This window comes from Phoca vitulina, unplaced genomic scaffold, assembly GCF_004348235.1.
Source record: "Phoca vitulina isolate PV1807 unplaced genomic scaffold, GSC_HSeal_1.0 scaffold16, whole genome shotgun sequence".
Classification (NCBI taxonomy): Eukaryota; Metazoa; Chordata; class Mammalia; order Carnivora; family Phocidae; genus Phoca; species Phoca vitulina.
The window spans coordinates 15407507-15426347 of NW_022589719.1; the positions used below are offsets into that span (position 1 = coordinate 15407507).

Consider the following 18841-nt stretch of genomic DNA (forward strand, 5'->3'; position numbering starts at 1 on the left):
TCCTTCCAAATGTTCTTTTATCCCTCTTCCTCCAATTTTTTTTCCTATTCCTCCAATTTTTATATGTGCAAACTTACCTATCTATGAAGGCGCAGCTTGAAAGCCACCTCAACCACAAGGGCAAACCTGTTGCCCGATCCTCACAGTTGTACAAGGAAATTTCCATTCCATTCCTGAGAAGAGCACAGGACTGGGAAGATAAGTCTGCCCTTTCCAAATCCTCCATCTCTTTCTCCCCAAAGGAAATGTAAGGCTTTATCTACTTAGAGAGATTGAGAAAAGAAACTATGTATTTATGGATCAGCCCCTTTGTTTCTTCTTTTGAGTTCATGCTATTTGGAAATGTATGTCTTCTCCTCTGTGTCTGTGCCATCTTTCTTATAGTAGACACACTTCAGATGGGGCTCATGCCAACCTTACTCAGTGTTTTCAACCTTAGAGACACAGTGGAATCACTTAAAAAAGAAATTAGATATCTGGATCCTGCCTTTACAGATTCTTTTTCAGTAGTCTGGTGTGTGTCCATTTTAAAGCTTCTCAGGTGATTCTCCTGTGCACTTGAGGCTGGGAACCATCTCTAGGCAGACATCTGGAGGCATTACTCTCTGAGGCCCAACTTTAAGGGCTCTTGTGATGTGAAGCAGTTCTTACACCTGGTTGGATCCGGGTGTCAGCTGTGTGGACTTTCTGTCAGGTGGGATCCCAAGGTCTAGACTTGTAGGAAAGGTTGATACGTAAGAAGCCCAAATGTGACTGCAGGACAAGCTCTATTTTCAGATTCAGCTCTATTAGTTGTAAAGCTCATGTTTTAATCCTCATCTTTCTGACTTCTGGATATATTTCTCTTTTGTTTCTATACTTAAAGATAGAGGGATATGATTTATTATCACTGTCAAATGTCAACCCCACCCAATGAAGTAAGTCTTCCTTCATCTTCTCTATCTTCTCCTCCTTTTGCACTTCCATTTTTATTTATTGTGCAATTTTTTTCTCAAAATAGGTGTTAGTTAATGTGTCCCTTGAAAGCAGCATATGGTTTATATATATCCATCTATACACACATTCTAAAATTTTGTCTTTTATTGGGAGTATTTAGTTCATTTACACTTAATGTAGTTGCTGATACATTTGGCTTTAAACCTAGTATCTTATAATTTTGTTTTCTACTGTCCTGCCAGTTTTATGTCTTTTCCCCCCTCTCATTTCTTGCCTATTTTAGATTAATCAACTATTATTGTATTATTTCATTTCCTACTATTTTTGGCCGGTTGAGAATTCTAGGTTTGTAATTATTTTCTTTCAGTATTTTACAGATGATATTCTCTTCTTTTTTGGTGTTAATTGTTGAAAACCAGATGTCAATCTGATTGTTGCTCCTTCGAAGATAACATATTTTTCCTCTCATTTGGCTGCTTTTATAATTTTCTCTTTTGTTTTTCCAGTAATTTCACTATCCCTTGATATTATTTAATTTGAATTTATTTTCTTTGGGGTTTGTAGAGATTCTTATACATATTGGGAAATTCTCAACAATTGTCTCTTCAAATATTACTTGTGCTTTGACCTTTCCACCATGTCCCATATATCTATCTTTTATGTTCTTTTCTGCATTTTTCATCCTCTTTAATTTCCTTTCTTGCTTCAGTTAGAATATTTTCTACCATTGGGGTGCCTGGATGGCTCACTCAATTAACCATCTACCTTCGGGTGAGGTCATGATCTCAGGGTCCTGGGATAGAGCTTCGTGGCTGGCTCCCTGCTCAGGGAGAAGTCTGCTTCTCTCTATCTCCCTCTGCCCCTCCCCCCCCACTTGTAAGCACTCTTTCTCTCAAATAAATAAATAAAATCTTAAAAAAAAGAATATTGTCTACCATCTATATTCTAGTTCACTAATTCTTTTTTGAATTGTGTCTGTCTTCTGTTACAGCCATCAATATTTCAGTTATTTTAGCTTTTTTTTTTTTTTTGAGAGACAGAATGGGGGCAGGGAGGGGCAGATGGAGAGGGAGAGAATCCTAAGCAGACTCCCTGCTGAATGCAGAGCCCAATGTGGGGCTCGATCTCATGACCCTAAGATTGTGACCTGAGCTGAAATCAAGACTCCGGCATCTAATGTACTGAGCCACCCAGGTCCCCTCAGTTATTTTAACTTCTAAAAGAGATCTGGAATATCTGTTTTGAGAGATTTCAGTTCTGTGCTGAAATTCTCCATTTTGGATGTATTTTTGGGGGGAGCATATTAATCAGTTATTTTAAAGTTCATGTCTTTTTTTTTAAAGATTTTATTTATTTATTTGCCAGAGAAAGAGAGAGAGAGAGAGAGCACAAGCAGGGGGTGTGGCAGGTAGAGGGAGAAGCAGGTTCCTTGCTGAGCAGGGAGCCCAATGAAGGACTCGATCCCAAGACCCTGAGATCATGACCTGAGCCAAAGGCAGACGCTTAACTGACTGAGCCACCCAGGTGTCCCTAAAGTTCATGTCTTATAATGCTAATACCTGGGATCTCCTGTGGGTCCATTTATATTATTCATTTTCCTTTTGATTTCATGTCTTTGTATACCTGGTAATTTTTGTTTAAATGCTGAATATGGCATATAAAATATGTAGGGTCTGGATGATATTATCTTTTTCTAGCATAGCTTTTCTTCAACATTTTGCTAGCAGTTAGAGTAGTAATAGATCACCTTCATCCATTCTGGGGTTGGGCTGATTTCGGACTGGGTTTAAGGCCTTGTGGGGGCTGCTCTACTTCTAGTTCTTGCTTATTCCTAGTGTGTAGCCCTTCAGGGTAAATCATAGCATCGCCTTCTTGGAGGCCCTGAACTCTAATTTTTGTCTTCATAGCACTCTGATTCTGTTGGTAATTCTGCTAAGCTTCTCAGCCTCTTAGCTTCTCTCATCTTTGCATTTCGGCTTCTCAGCTTCTCCTTGTAAAACAGTAAATGCCATGAGTTGAAAAGCATCTTAGACTCTTGGACTCACTTCTCAGTACTTTCCATCTCTCTGGGATCTTGTCTGCTCAAGTCCTGGGCTGCCCTGGTAGCTCACCAATGCCTTTAAATAGTTGATTTTTTGGTAACTTATCCAGCTTTACTATTGTTTTTGGTGGGAGGGTTAGACTGATATTAGGTAGACCGGCAGACTCCTGGGGATGTGGTCTAGGGACTCCTAGGGAAACCCCAAGGTCTGGAGGTCAAATGTGTTGATGTTTGTACTGATGTAGCAAAAGCAATGTGGGTAAAATTGCTGTTAGCTTAGTGCAAATCAAAGTAGTGGCACAAAACTGTACTAGTAGTCATTGTAACCTTCACTGTCATGAATTTGTAATTAGAATGAATGCTAGAGGGGCGCCTGGGTGTCTCAGTTGGTTAAGCATCTGACTTTGGCTCCAGTCATGATCTCAGGGTCCTAGGATAGAGTCCCATGTTGGGCTCTGTGCTCAGCAGGGAGTGTGTTTCTCCCTCTCTCTCGGCCCCTCCCCTCACTGGTTCCCTCTCTCTCAAACAAATCAATAAAATCTTTAAAAAAAAAAAGAGTGCTATTTTCCATTGAAAATGTTCTTGATGAAATGGTAGAAATTATTAATCTTATTAAATCTTGATTCTTGAGTACACCTTTTTTAATGTTTTCTGTGCTGAAATCCTAAGTATGCACAAAGCACTTCTGGGGCATTCTGAAATACAGTGGTTGTGTCATGGAAAAACACTTATGTGATTGAGTGGTATGCTGAACTAGTTTTTTTTCCCCCCTTACTTTCATGGAATAACATCTTTACTTAAAAGAATGACTGACAAACTGTAGTTCTCAGAATGAATCAAGTAAGCCTGTCTCTTCAAGAGAAACACTGGTAGTGTTCATTGCCAATGATAAAATTGGCAGTGGATCAAGTGAAAATTCATTTTTGGAAAACTTGTATCCAGTCCTGTGAGCTTGACAGCTTCCCAGTATTTAATGACTTTTCTGATAAAATTGGTGATGTTAACTAATGTGATCTTTATACTGTCTAATGAAATGTGTCAACATTTGGAAGAGCCACATAAAACAGTGAACCAGTATTTTCCAAATGACCAATTTATGATGTTACAAAATTATGCATAGGAGAAAGATCCATTCTATGTGTAAGATAGACCAATGAATTTTAATGTAACAGTATGAAAAATTCACTGAAACAGCTTCAGGTTGCACATTGAAACTATTTTTAAAAACTTTGTCATTTGTCAAGATCTGGTGTAGTATCAAGAAAAATATCCACAATTATATAAAAAGACTATTAAAGTACTCCTCTCTTTTCCAACTGCATTTCTGTGTGAGACTAGATTTTCTTCATTTACTTCAACTGAAACAGCATATTCCAAAATTGAATGCAGAAGCAAATATAAAACCTAGCTTTTTTTCTCTTAAGGAAGACATTTACAAAAATTTTAAAATGTAAAACAGTATTTCTTCCCCACTATTTTCTGTTTTTAGAGAAGATTTTTCATAAAAATACTTATTTTAATATATAATGGTATTATTGTCAATGATTCAATAACTAAATATTTGCAAATTTGTTAGTTTTAATTTCTAATATGATGAATATTGATTGATATAACCCAAATAAACAAAAGCTCTTTGGGTGTCTTCAAAAATTTTACAGACAAGAACCAGTGAGATGGACTATCATAGCAGAAAACTATGTGCTGAAGAGGCCTTATTACTTTTTTTTTTTTTAAAGATTTTATTTATTTATTTGAGAGAGAGAATGAGAGACAGAGAGCACGAGAGGGAGGAGGGTCAGAGGGAGAAACAGACTCCCTGCTGAGCAGGGAGCCCGATGTGGGACTCGATCCCGGAACTCCAGGATCATGACCTGAGCCGAAGGCAGTCGCTTAACCAACTGAGCCACCCAGGCGCCCTGAAGAGGCCTTATTACTAAAGCAGTTCTTATCTATATTCTTTTTGGTCTTGGGGAGGGCCCAAAATTTCAGGAAATTTTGGCCATTTCAACATGACAACAAAGGAACAGATTGGTTAATTTTTTATAAATATGCCAGGCAGATTAAATATTGCTATCTAAATTATGAGATGTCAGGTAGATTGCTTACTTTTTAATGTTATATTAGATTATCTGATTATAGCCTTTGACTTGTGATCATTGACTTAATACGGAAAGACAAACGGCATAAACACATAGTTTGTAAATGTTGAAATTCTTATCATGTAGTTGAGAAAGAAGAGATTGGAATGTTTTCAGCCAGTCTTGCCATCCAACATGAAGATTCACTTCTGAGAGATGCCTTGACTCCGCATCGCACATCAGCCAAGATAGCGGTATTTAGTTAAGATGGAAACAAGGCCTTTGGTTGTTTCAGAAACAACAATTAATAAGATCAGATGAAGTTTCATAAAGCATTTCAGTTTTGGAGAATTTTACAGAGAACTTCAGAAATTCCATCCCCCTCCCCCCATCAATGAATACAATCATTTTTCTCTCTGAGAGAATGTGAGTATATAAATAACCTACATATGATTTTAGAATGGCTGAAAGATAAGGTAGCCTTCTTCATAAAATATGCCTTACCAGACTATTCCTGTTCATATTAGTTTCACTCTTTTATAAATCTGTCCTCTTTAGGGCTAAAGCTGTTCAAGTTTATTCTTGATTGTTCTTGGGTTGATTTTATGTGTGAAAATCTTACCCCTGGAACAGACTTTAGTGTTTGAGGGTAGGGACTATATATAGTTTCCTTCATCCACAGTGTCCTGTTGGCAGGTAGACTCTTGATACTTACTGTGGAGTTTAAAAGGTGAGATGCGGGGAAAAGATTTCCCGTCTCAAATCTTTGTTGAGAATTTGCTGTGTGTCAGGTGCTGAGTTAGGCATCAGTGAATATGCATTTGTGCATTTTGCTTTTCCACTGAAGAAACAAATGACAAGAATTTAAGGTGTGGAGGAAACTGAATCTTATTGTTTTGAGGGAATTGTTTCCATGGCAGTAAAATCTTTATGAAAGAAACAATTTTTATTGAAAATCCTACCTTCTCTGCAAACATATCAGGGAGCCAAAGAGTTTCAGCATAGGAATAGGAGAGTTGTCCTCCTCGCTGCATAATATTGTCAATCAGATTTTAAATAGCTCTGAAAGCAAAATTGATTTTGATTCACATTTGAACTGCTGTTTGAGCTGGCAGCCAGTGGTCTCATAGGTGCAGGCTTTCCCATGAAGAGGCCTGAACTTTTCTCTTCTTGTTTTTGTCGTTGGCAGGCCCCTGACCAGGCTTGTATCAGTCCCAGTTAGTTACACCAGGAGCTCAATGAGGGAGGTGGATTTGAGCTCATGAGTAGATATGTTAGAAAGCCAATCTTTCCATCAACCTTATTGAGTTTAAAAAAAAATTACTTCTCTGGATATAAAATGTTTAAGCGTACTTAATACTGACTAACCATGCTAATGTGCAATAGTAGTGACATTTCTTGGCTCTGAGTTTGGTTGTATACTCTGATAAACTTCAATAAGTTATGTAATGAAATTGCTTGTTTAAAAGAAGTTCATGATATGACGTCGTGGGCAGATATGGGCTCTGCTGACAGACTTCCCAGCTCTGACACTTTCTAGCTGTGGCCCCTTGAATGAGCTTACTCTCCTTGCTTAGAGCTCCTTGCCTGTGAAACGGGATGTAATAGCACTGTTGGGAGGATGAGCTGAATTGATGCCTATAAAACGTCAGCTCATGTAAGTGTTGACTATTGTTTTTATTTCTGCTAATTAGGTCATATCTTAAGGTTCCAATAATTAATCATAGTAGAAGTATCTTCTTCACGATACCCCTACCCACACACAGGTTCAGTTTCTAGGCTGACTCTGTTCTGTTGCTGGAGTCCTAAGAATTTTGTGATTAACGTGTTTTGTGATGGTGTTATCTGTAGTGGTGAGAGACATATTTCAAGTAAGTTTCAGTTTTTGAATATCAATACCTGCTTAATTATCTCCCTATACATGCTGCTATTGGCAACAGCCAAGGCAGGCCTGTTGTTAATTAATTACTTCCACTGAGAACTTAATTAGTGTCTTCATTAGGATCATCATTGAGGAGCAAGCAGCATCATCCTGAGCCAGCTGCAAGTTACTGGCTAGCTCCAGCCACCCTTCTGGTCCTGTGAAAGCTTGGATCGATGAGGAAGCCTGTTGTGCTTCTATTTGTTTTTATTTTTTGTCCCCCTTAAAGAAAGCTGTGGAAGATCTGATGGTGATGCCCCCGTGTTCTGTCACACATGCAAAAATAAGGCAACAGATCCATTTACAATAGACGGATCAGAAAACCATGAATTCTTGTCATGGTGCTAAACAAGCTGGAAACAAGTTGTTGTTTGCAGCGTCGAACATCAGACCATGAATTCTGCATATGACAGAGTGCTTCATTCTTCTGTGAAAGTTAAAGTTCTTTCCTTCTGGCGTCACTGTTTTTTAATATATATATATTTTGAAATATTGCCGTAGTGTTACAGGATGAATTCAGCACTTCATTTCCTTTCTCTCCATGCCTCCAGAAAATATGGGAAAATGAGGCAAAGGTAGCATCTTGCCTTATTTTCCTACAGAGGTAGAAATTGGGTTGGGGGTGAGAGGCATGATCAAGTCAGTCCCTAAATGATCCTTCTCCCAGACCTTTTGGATGGAATGTGACCTTGAGACAATACGATAAAAATAAATGCACCACTGACTTCTATTTTATGGAAAAGGGAATCCCTTGGGTAAATCCCCAAATGAGGACAGGCATTGTCGAACAAACCTACTTTCCTTGAGCATTTTCACTTCACTCTTTCGACTATTGTAGGCTTTTAGGCGATTTAGGTCAATTGTGAACTTGGTGAAAGGATCAAGTGAAATATTTTGTACCCAACAGATTCGCTGCTGCTTCCGGGTGAAGTGGAGGAGGACGTCTGTACGCGTGTCCCTTCTTACGTTCCTTCTGTGGCCCAGCCCTTCGCCCGTGGGTTCAAGCTGGGGCCTGCTGTGAGAGGAGCAGACAAACAAACGGAAGAGGTACTCCACAGGGAGTTCAGTCAGTTTTGAAATTGCCTTGATTTTGTAACTTGTCCTTTCAGAGAAAGGCTGCTATATCCTTGTGTTTTGTTTTGTTTTGTTTTTTCTTAGCTTTGGGAAAATTTAGAATTCATGTTGCTTAATTGAGTCCCTCTGACTGCCGTTTATCTCTAATGTGTAGATTTCTTTTTAATCATGGAGAGCAGTTCTGTTTTTACGTGGAAACTGTTTTTGTTTCATGATGTATGCCATGCTATAGGACAGCGTCATCTGGGGACTATGCAATCGAATCTCTCTTTTTGTCTGGACTGGCCATTTTCTTTTTCCTCTGGCTTCCGAGGTCCTATGAACATCTTGTATTGGTTAAGGTAAGGCCAAGCTGTTGCCGTAGAGAATCCCAACAGTAAGTCAGTGGCTGAAAGGAGATAGAACTTTATTTCTCTCATGTAACGGTCTATGGAAAGCCTCTATTTTTTTTTAAAGATTTTATTTATTTATTTGAGAGAGAGAGTGAGAGAGAGAGAGAGAGAGCACATACACATAAGCAGGGAGTGGGGGAGGGGCAGAGGCAGAGGGAGCAGCAGACTCCCCGCTGAGTGGGAGCCCGACATGGGGCTCAGTCCCAGGACCCTGACATCAGGGCTTGAGCCAAAATCAGATTCTTAACCGACTGAGCCATCCAGGCACCCTATGGAAAACCTTTAAAGTGAGCATTTGCTCTGTTCCTGGGGTCATCAGGGGCCCAGGTTCCTTCTCTCTGGATCTCCACTGTGCCTCAGGACATTGTCCTCCTGTGAAAGTTCCAGCTCAGGTCACCGTCCTACCTGGAGGGGCAGCAGAGAAGAGCGTGGGAGCGGCATGTTTCCCCACGGCTCACATTCCGCTGGTGACCACTTAGTCACATGTCCCTGTCCAGCCACCGGGAGTGCTGGGAAGTGTCATCTAGCCAAGCGCTTCACAATCAGGGGGCACGGAATCTCTGCCACGCCTGCGCTGTCCCAGGGGCACATGTAGAAAGTCACAGACGCACGCTAACCAAGGCTGCTGGTGGTGTTGGGTAGTGACTTTGATCACCCTGTTTACTCCCAACATTAAAAGCGTATCAGGTACAAGAAGTGGTGAAGGGCTCTTTATTATTGCTTCCTAATAAACCCCCTAGGGATTGCTTGTTTGATCATTTGGGTACTACCAGTCTTGTCACTTAAAGATACTCTGTTACGAAAGCAGTCGTTCAGTCAAAGGTAATCCATACATTTCAACTTTAAATTGTCCCTTTCTCATAGAACTTTTGTTTCCAGACATCACAGAAATGTGTCTAGGAGGCTTGCAGGCTTATATTAAACCCCTGAATTGGTTACCAGATAAACTGGTAGGGACAGCCACTCTTCAATGTGCTCTTTGAATTACAGATTGCGTTCTCCGAGTAATAAGAAACTAAAATTGCAGTGTTATTTCTAGCAGGAATCAGTTTCTTTTAAAGACTTGTTCATGCTCATGACTTCCATTGTGACCATACAAATTGCTGGACCAGCCAGTGGTCATGGCACCTAGTGCCATTAGAGGAATTGTTATAAAATCGTTTCCGTTGATGGGTTAAAAAAAACTAAATGATTCCTAGAATCCATCAAGTAGCCAGTAAAAATGCAGGTTAAAACCTTGGATATGATTGTATCTTTAAAAGGAATATCAATTTCTTCCCAGAAAATGTGAACATTTTTTAAATGTTGGAATCAAAATGATATGAACAAATTTAGTGTTGGCAAACTTAGGAAACATAGATGAAGAACTTTTGCTGTTTTTCGAATACCTAGAATATCTTGGTTGGGATTTTTATTTCTGACCACAATTTGTTAGAGAAACTTCTCAGAACTGTCTAGAATCCTAATACTATACCAACTACGGCTTGGTTTAACAATATCAATCTTATTTTAAAGTACTCACTGCCAGTAAAAGATCATAATAATCAATTTCTAGCAAATATGTCCTGTAAGGACCAACCAATGGGCAATTTTGGGCTGGATATGGTAGCTGCTTTCTGTGATATCAGTCTCGAAGATGAAAATGTATCCTGGATGTCTTGACCTCCTCTTAATTGCCTAGGAAGAGGCTATGACTTCCTGATACAGATTAGACCAATTTAACTTTTTTCCTAATTTTGTCACTGGGGTTTTATATATGTGCATCTCCCCCTTAGAGTCAAACATTTTCCAAGAACCTTCCATTTTTCCGTTTGTGAATAATTTCTTGCCTTAGTAATTCTGTCTTGATGAATTTTGTGACAGTTTTATGGAGCAAAAAGAATCTACATTACATTAGGAAGATGAAAAACTGTGTGTTCTTCCTCCCATCCCTTTCCCCCAACCACAAATCATAGAAGAAACTTTTGTGGTATTTCAGTGGGAAATCTCCTGTTTTTCCAATTCGTAATGGGACTCTAAATTATTTCACCTATAAAGATGGTTTATTTACTATATTACTTTGTAAGATAGCCTACAGCTAAATGCTGCTCTTATTGATTTGAGCATTAGTTCTGTTTTCTTTAATTTGCCTGTGTCATACTATGAATGAAAATGATTTCTCTGGTAACAGGGTCTCTCTTTGAATAAGTCACATGAACAATTTTAAGGAAACTAGCCATTTTCTAACAGTGCGCAAATTCTATTCCCTGAGAGGCTATGAAAAGATTTCAATTAGATTTGAAATGAGACCCCTCAAATCCACATATTTCTCTCAGCTCCGTAGGCAAAAATAACACGTTAATAACTTAATTCACAGTTGTTTTCTTTTTAGTAGCAGGGGATTTGGTTTTCCGTTGCACAAATTCTTCTCTTTGAAATAAATCAGAATTTCAGTTTGTAATCCCAAAGCCTTGGAGTCGTATAACTTAGAACCCTGAAATGAACCTAACCCGAAGGAAGAGAATTCCCAGCATGTGCCGCTGTAGCCAAGAGCCAAAATACCTAAATCGAATTGCAACTTTACTGTATTTTAAAAGGTGCCATTTTGAAGATCATAGTGATGTCTTCTGAATTGCAGTGTACATCTACTTTGGATTACATATGTGGCCCTTGTCTTGGAGGACCCTGAATTCACTGATGTGTGTCTTCATGAGCTCACTTAATTAAAAAGCAAACACAGTAGGAACTAGTGCCGAGTTCAGTGCTATATGCATATGGTGGACATGCAATAAATATTGAATGAACAGATGAATAAACGAAACACCTCGTTACCCACTGAGAGTGTTTTTCTGATACGTAAACACGGTCAGGGTCTTTCTCTCTTTTCCTCTTTATTGGTTCATTCTCCTCAACATGTAAGCATGTTCAAGTCTCTCCCATCCTTAATGAAATGGAGTAAAACAAAAGGAAAGGAAAAACAGCCTTCTCTTTACCTCAGGCCCTCTTGGGCTACTGTCTATTCTTCTCCCTCTGTTCTCATCTAGACTTCAGAAACTATTAGACTTGACTCTACTAGTTGGTTCTGCTTCCTTTCCCCTCACTCCTCATTCAGCATACTGAAGAACATCCTTGGCTCTAGTCACCTGCCTGGATGTATTCAGAATAAAGGTACCAGTTACTCTGTAACTGTCAGATCCCAGTGGCACTTTCCAGTTTTGTTTTTGTTTTTGTTTTTGTTTTTGTTTGAGAGAGAGAGAGTGAAGGGAGGGACAGAGGGAGAGGGAGAGAGAGAATCTTGAGCAGGCCCAACGCTCAGCGCGGAACCCTATATGGGGCTCGATCTCACGACCCTGAGATCACGACTTGAGCTGAAATCAAGCATCGGACGCTTCACCAATGGAGCCACCCAGGCTCCCCTCCAGTCTTTATTTTAATGGATCGCTCTACTCTGCCTGACCCTCATGGTCCACTGGTTCTCATTTTACTGCTCTGCTCAGATTCTTTGTGCATTTCTCTGTTTGTTCTTTCCCTGCCTTTGGGGTTTTCTCTCCATCCATTGGTGTTGCTCAAGATTCCATGCTAAACCTCTTCCCACTTACATACTTGGATCCACTTTCATCTCTAGGTTACTATCTTTTCTGCTTGTGTTCAAATCCATATCTCTAGCTTCAGATCTTTCTCAGAGCTTCAGGTTCCTGTTTTCAATTGCCTGTTGTTATCTATATCTGGATTCCTTTGGGTACCTTCAAGTCAACATGTTCAAAACTGAGCTTGTCTTTCTTTACCTGCTTCCCTTCACACATTCTTGCCTTTCCATATCCACATCAGTCATCAAGTGCTGCCAATTTTACTTTATGATATTTTCACATCTCTGCTTTCAGCTCCCTGTTCTCATTATCTCTTGCCCGGACTGCTCTAGCAGGCTCCTAGCTAGTCTCCCTGACTCCAAATCTACTCTTTTTACTCTTCAAGTAACTGATGTAGATGTAATCTCCAAGAGGTAGGGCATCTTTCTGTTTTGTACAAAGCTACCTGTCCAGGGCCTGCCTCATTGTAGGTGCTCAGTTAAAATTTGAATGAATGAAGGAATTTACCTGAAATGCATAGATGACCAAGTATCTACCTTCCTTTCAAAAAATCCTTCAGTGACCTCATCATCTCTAGGACAAACAGCATATAAGACCGTCATGATCTGGCGCCATCTTTCTCTCTTGCTTCTCTCTACCTTAACACTTAACTACTTGCAGATCCTCACACGTGAAACTTTGCATTTTATTTCCTTGGCCTGCTCACTAGAACTCCCCTTATCTGCAAAGTTCTTCTTCCCTCAACTTTGTTAACTAATATCCTTTAAGATTCTGCTTAGATACCACCTATCCCAGGAAGCCCTCTCTGATTCCTTTCCATTACTTTACAGTCTGAGTGGGGTTAGTTGTCTCTTCTCTGTTCCCATCACCCCCTAACTATACTGTTTGTATATTTTACTGTACTGACTTATACTCTATTTTACTATACTAACTTGTTTATATGTCTATCTCCTTTCTCTATGATGTCAGACAAGTCTTGATCTTTGTCTCCTCAGCACCTAGCACAATGCCTAGAATTTCATAGGAACACAGTGTTTGTGGAAAGAATGAAAAGTAACTGAATGACTGCAGGAGGCTGCCCCTCTGACATTTGGAATCAGGGATGTACTGGCCACATTACAGGGATACCCCCACATGGTTTAAAATGTCTTGAGTATCATCACATTTTGGCATTGCAAATATGAAATTACTGCTATTCTTGGTTTCTTGCTTTTATAGTTCAGCATTGAACTGATTGCCTAGGGAGTTAATCTAACAATAGCTGCCATTAATAATTTCGTTTCCAAGTGAAGAAATTTATATTTTTAGGTATATTTTTTGTAACTCTAAGTGTATTATAAATGAGTAACTCTTGTGTTGGCATCAAATTTATTGACCAGCTAGGGGCGCCTGGGTGGCTCAGTCATTAAGTGTCTGCCTTCGGCTCAGGTCATGATCCCAGGGTCCTGGGATCGAGCCCTGCATCGGGCTCCCTGCTCAGTGGGAGGCCTGCTTCTCCCTCTCCCACTCCCCGTGCTTGTGTTCCCTCTCTCGCTGTGTCTCTCTCTGTCAAATAAATAAATAAAATCTTTAAAAAAAAAATTTATTGACCAGCTAAAAACTTTATTCCTTGCTATTGTTTTGGTTAACACCAAATGACTGATGAAGGGAATCATACTCCATAACCGAGAAAAGTTTAAGTGTATTAAAAAAAAACTTAAAGGAAAATAAGATTTTTCCACTTAAGGATAAACTTCTACAACTTTAGTACCATAATTTGGATATTACGGCTGCAAGGTATGTTGGGACCTCAGACAAGGGAGAGGAATGAGGACATGATGGGTTGGGCCATATGTAGAGCTAAGTTGGCCATGGGAGTGAGCCCTTATCAGAGAGTCTGGAAGTCCAACACACAAGCTGTACTCTTGTCTGGGTTGCTAATACAAGGTGGGTCATGAGTGGGTGTTGAGTGGGGAGGCAAGTAGGATTTTCTGGACAGTGGCAATGCTTAGCTGAGGGTAAAGTAAGCTTTGGCACATCCCTGCTGTGCTTTTGCAATTCCTTTTTGCATTTCTCTTTTGGAGAGCATGGCACACGATGTGGAAATTGTTTATTTACTCTGTCTTCTCCCTGAAGTGAGGAAACCTGGTGGACACAGATTTTGCTATTTTCGTCCTTGTGTTCCCCATGTCTAATACATGTTAAACACTCAGTACATGTTTATGGAGTGAACAAGTAAAGGGGAAGGAGGTGGGAATGTGAGGGTTGTTTGTGTTGTGTAGAGGGAATGTGAGGATGATGGTCTGGTATCACTGGGATTTTAGCACAGCAAAGAGATTTGTCTCAGCCTCAAAAGGAGGTGGGTGAAAGCAAAGGGACTGCATCTAGTGAGTGGCTGGTAAGGTGTAGGTAAGGTTTGAGAGGCCTTCGGATGGGGGTGGGGGGTCAAATTCCTAGTGCAGTGGGCCCACGTGGGTACTTGCAGCCTGAAACTTGGCCGACAAGTGGATGCCAGGCCTTGAACCAGGCATAAAAGGGCAGTAAGAATCCCATCAGACCGGATGCACTGGTAGAGAGGGGACTCCTTCTGGTCCTCTCCCAGGATCTGTTGGAATCAGCTCAGGATGGGGTGTGGCCAGGCCTGCCAGCCACAGTGCTTACTCCTGAGTAGAGATGGAGATGGTAAGGATGCTTATGTTCAGGAAATGAACATATTGTGTTATTGTTTATGTTTCCTCATCTGAGCTGTTCTTGACAATTTTACCACTCTGTCACTTTCACTGTGGTAATAAATTTAATCTTAGAAAGTGACCAAAATGGACAGATCGGTTACTCTGCAGATTGGCTTCCTGTGTACAGCCGCTCTTTTAAAGACAGTCATGGTGTTACATGGAGCCTTGGATATGTTTTTTATGATAAGCTATGGGAATTACTTAGCTTATTTAGAAAAGGTCTTTTCTCCCCAAGAGCTATCTATGACTTGGCTTAGTGAAAAGCTCAAGTTTGATTTTTGCTGGTGTTTTTGTTGAGAAGGTAAAGCTTTATCTGAAGCCGATTGCCCTGGATTCCAATCTTGCTTCTCTCCCTTACTCATTGTACAGCCTCAGGCCAGTTACTTAACCTTTCAGAGCTCCAGAAGAGGGGTTGTTTGAAGATGACCGCTGATGCCCACACTGTTCCCTGTACTGGGGCCGACACGAGGTGGGAGCTCACTCAGTGGCAGCTCCCCGCATTGCCTTTGTCAGGAAAGCACGAAGACAGTTTCAAATAAAGAGGAAATGAACTAGCCTCTGACGTCTGTTCTCCTGCTGGTTTTACTTAGAAGGGATGGCAGATGGCTGCATGTTTGCTATTAGCACTGCACACCTAACTGCAAGATGCAACTTGCCAAACAGACAGGAGATACCTACTTTTCATGCCCCCCCCTTTAATAACAGCACATAGTTTCTCAGCTACATGGTCTATTTTTAAGAACATTGCAAAATCCACTCAATGAGATAATCTTGAATGCAAGAATGTTTAAAGCTGATCATAGCTTCAGGGCATTTTTTTTTTTCATTCTTCCGTAAACCATAGTTTTCAATTATTTTAGCATCACCACACATATCATATAGCTACATAGAAGTGCCGGATAATTTCATTGTATCACACACCATTTGCTTTCGGAGAGGCTCTTTCGGGGTGAATACAGTGTGATTTAAGATATTCTCTTTTTGTTTATTGGAAAATATCTACCTTCCTTTAGGAAGTCTTTAAAACTCACAGATTATGAATAAATAGGTACAGAATTATTGCGTCGCTTTGCAGCTACTCTGACTTGTAGATAAATTCTGTAATATTTTTAAAATTCTTGGGAGGAGAAAGAGATCCTGGACTTCTTGAGGCGATGCTGTGTGTTTTAATTCCCACTGTTACTGGCTGGGGAGCTATAGGTATTATCTGAAGAAGTAAGTGCATTTAGTGTAGAGTATTTTTATCTTTGAAAATTGTTATAGTGATACAAGTCTTTTTTAGTAAATGGTGAAGGTGTATTGAAGGTTGATCAAATATCAAGGTATATTTTCTCACATTTTAATGTAACTCAGTTTTTCCATATGCCTCGAGCCCTAACACTACAAGTGGTAAAAATGTAATGAATGTGTGCAAGAGAAACTCTCTGATTCTTGCTGTGGGCGGAATTAGTTAATGCTATTCATTCAGATGCAGGATGGTACAAATGGGGCATATTAAGAGACTTAAATTAGGTCAGATTGAATAATTGAATTTATTCCTTTACTTAAAAACAGCTTAATCAGCGGAGAGTGCTGAAATCTAAAAAAAGTTGAATTAAATATTAATAGGGAGTTTATGTTTTCAACTTTTTCTTCATTTACAATGATCGTAGGATTTTTTTCCTTCTACCTTTTACAGACACTCGGAGATGAAGTTCAGCCCTTCTCACTTGATGAAGAATTTGATTATGACGCTGTGACGCTAACCCCCAAGTTCACTCCTGCAGAGATAGATGCGATCACAGAACTATCCAAGCAAAAGAGAGAGATCACCAACACAGAGGAACCCCACAGTTGATTCACCGAGACATCTTGGTGTTAATGTTTATTTTGTTGTTATGCAAGCAACATTAGAATAAAAGGTAAACCTACTATAATTCCCTTTGTCGAAATTTACTTGTGCATTAATTGATCAGAGTTATTTGTCAAGAGGGAGATGTAACTAACAAGACCAAAGAGACCTGTACACTTACAGGATTCCCTGCTGTCATATGTTGCGGAATCCCGTGGCAGGCGAGGGGAGATGGAGGTGGCAAATGGGGATAGGAAGCAACAGCTACAGAAGGTCCATTTTTAAAAAAATTTTTTTTTAAAATCTGAGTATAGTTGACACAAAATGTTAATTAGTTTCAGGTGTACAACAGAGTGATTTGACAAGTTCATTCCTTATGCTACGCTCACCACAGGTGTAGCTGCCATCTCTGTTCCCTAGGCGGTACCTTTATTCCCCTGACTGGAAGCTTGTTATCTCCCACTCTCCTTCACCTATTTTGCCCATCCCCTCAGCGCCCTTCCCTCCGGCACCCCACTTTAGTTTCAGCTATCCCGCCAGGGACCTCCCAGCCCGCACGCTGCCTCGGCTCCGGCCCGCCTGCCAGGGCACCCCCTGCGCAGAGTGCCCTGGCACACCCTGGCTTGTGCCCGTTTCAGCTTCAGCCGTCCTACCAGGGTGCCCACGGGGCACAGAACAGAAGGGTCCATTTTGGTGACAGCACAGCAACTAGGTAATGTGGGGTATTGCAACAAAGACTGGAAACATCATCCCCCCTCCTAGGGGGTAAAACGCTGCAGCACGCAGAGACGAACTGATGGCGTGGGGCCGTCACTGGTCCCAGCTACCCAGAGACTGGGGTGTGAATGTGCGTGCTGAGAGGCTGGGCTTCTAGAACTGATTGGGGAGAGGCTCCGCTGAAAAAGAAGGCATCTGAGAATTGATTATATGTCATATATTAAATTCTTGTACTTTGTGTATTGCCATTAAGCCATGATAGTTACAAAGTACAAGGAACGGTGTCTGTCTCCAGCAGCTTAAAATATAATTTAAGAAGGCAAGGCAGGTAGAGAAGGTAACTGGAGGATGTGGAAGCATATTATAAAGTGCTCATTGTGAAGAATACCCATAAATGTGTTAACAGAAGGAGAAAAGAACAGTGCAGGCACTGAAAAAGGGGGAATAGTAGGTATGAAGTAATTTTCATTATTAAAGGAATCAGTAACAAGTCAAATGTGCATAGGCTTAATGAGGTTTCATGCAGGCCTGTGCTTCTGTATGCCACTTATATTCCTAACAAAGGACATTCTTGATTTAATGTCACAGAGTCAAGTGATTTCCACATCTCTTTTTCTGTATCTAGTCAACAAACTTTCATAAAACACTGTTTTCGTGCCAGGCCTTAAACTAGGCAATGGGGAAGAGGTAGTAAATTAGACATGGTCTGGTTTAGTTCGGAAGACAGATACATACACTAATTTCAGCAGGGCCACGCTGTCCAATGTAACAGCCACTAGCTGTGTGTGGCTGTTGAGCACTTGACATGTAGGTAGAATGACTGAGGGACTGATTTTTAAATGTTAATTTTACTTTGATGTGAAATAAAAAGGTAATGTAATATACAGCATGGGACATGTAGTCAAAAACATTCTATTACCTTTGTAAGGTGACAAATGGTAGGTGATTAGACTTATTGTGGTAGCCGTTCTGCAGTGAGTAGGAATGTCAAATCCCTATTTTATACACCTGAAACTAATACACCGTTTGCCAATGACAAAGAAAGAAAGGGCCCAAGTCTTTTTTTAGAAAGTTGATATTTGATACGGTTATTATAAAACTTTCAAGTATACATTTGAAACAATGTGGGTCTGGGAATCTATTTTTTTCATCTACAAATTTTATGACAGGTAAATACAGATCAGTTATTTTTGATGACAACTTTAGTACCTAATTTAAAGTATGCTATAAATGTGAAATACACATTGGATTTTTAAGAATTAATATGAAAAATCGTAGACTATCTTATTATATTTCTTGTGTGGATGACATGTTGAAATGATATGAATCAATGATTATGGATATATCTGGTTAAATAAAATGTATTATGAACATTCACTGATTTCTCTTTGCCTTTTTAATGAGGCTCCTAGAACATTGAAAATTCCACACATGTCATGCATATTTGTATTTGCCAGCCCCGCCGTAGGGGGCAGCCTGTGTTGGAAGAGTGGTGTGCACCAAAAGCTACTGGGGCAAAGTGAGTGGAGTTATTTAATCACGAACGGAGAGCTGGGGAATCTTCATCGAGGGGG

The 18841-nt window shown here is 40.1% G+C and overlaps 1 protein-coding gene across 1 annotated transcript in view; it reads left to right on the forward strand.

Annotated features, from left to right (window-relative positions):
• IFTAP (intraflagellar transport associated protein) overlaps window positions 1-18627 on the forward strand; it is a 63650-nt gene extending 45023 nt beyond the window's left edge. Inside the window, exons 6-7 of the mRNA XM_032414125.1 lie at window positions 7884-8023; window positions 16398-18627. Of these exons, the coding sequence (XP_032270016.1) occupies window positions 7884-8023; window positions 16398-16556 (299 nt within the window). The 3' untranslated portion in view covers window positions 16557-18627. The remainder of the gene's footprint in view (window positions 1-7883; window positions 8024-16397) is intronic.
• The last annotated feature ends 214 nt before the right edge of the window (window positions 18628-18841 follow it).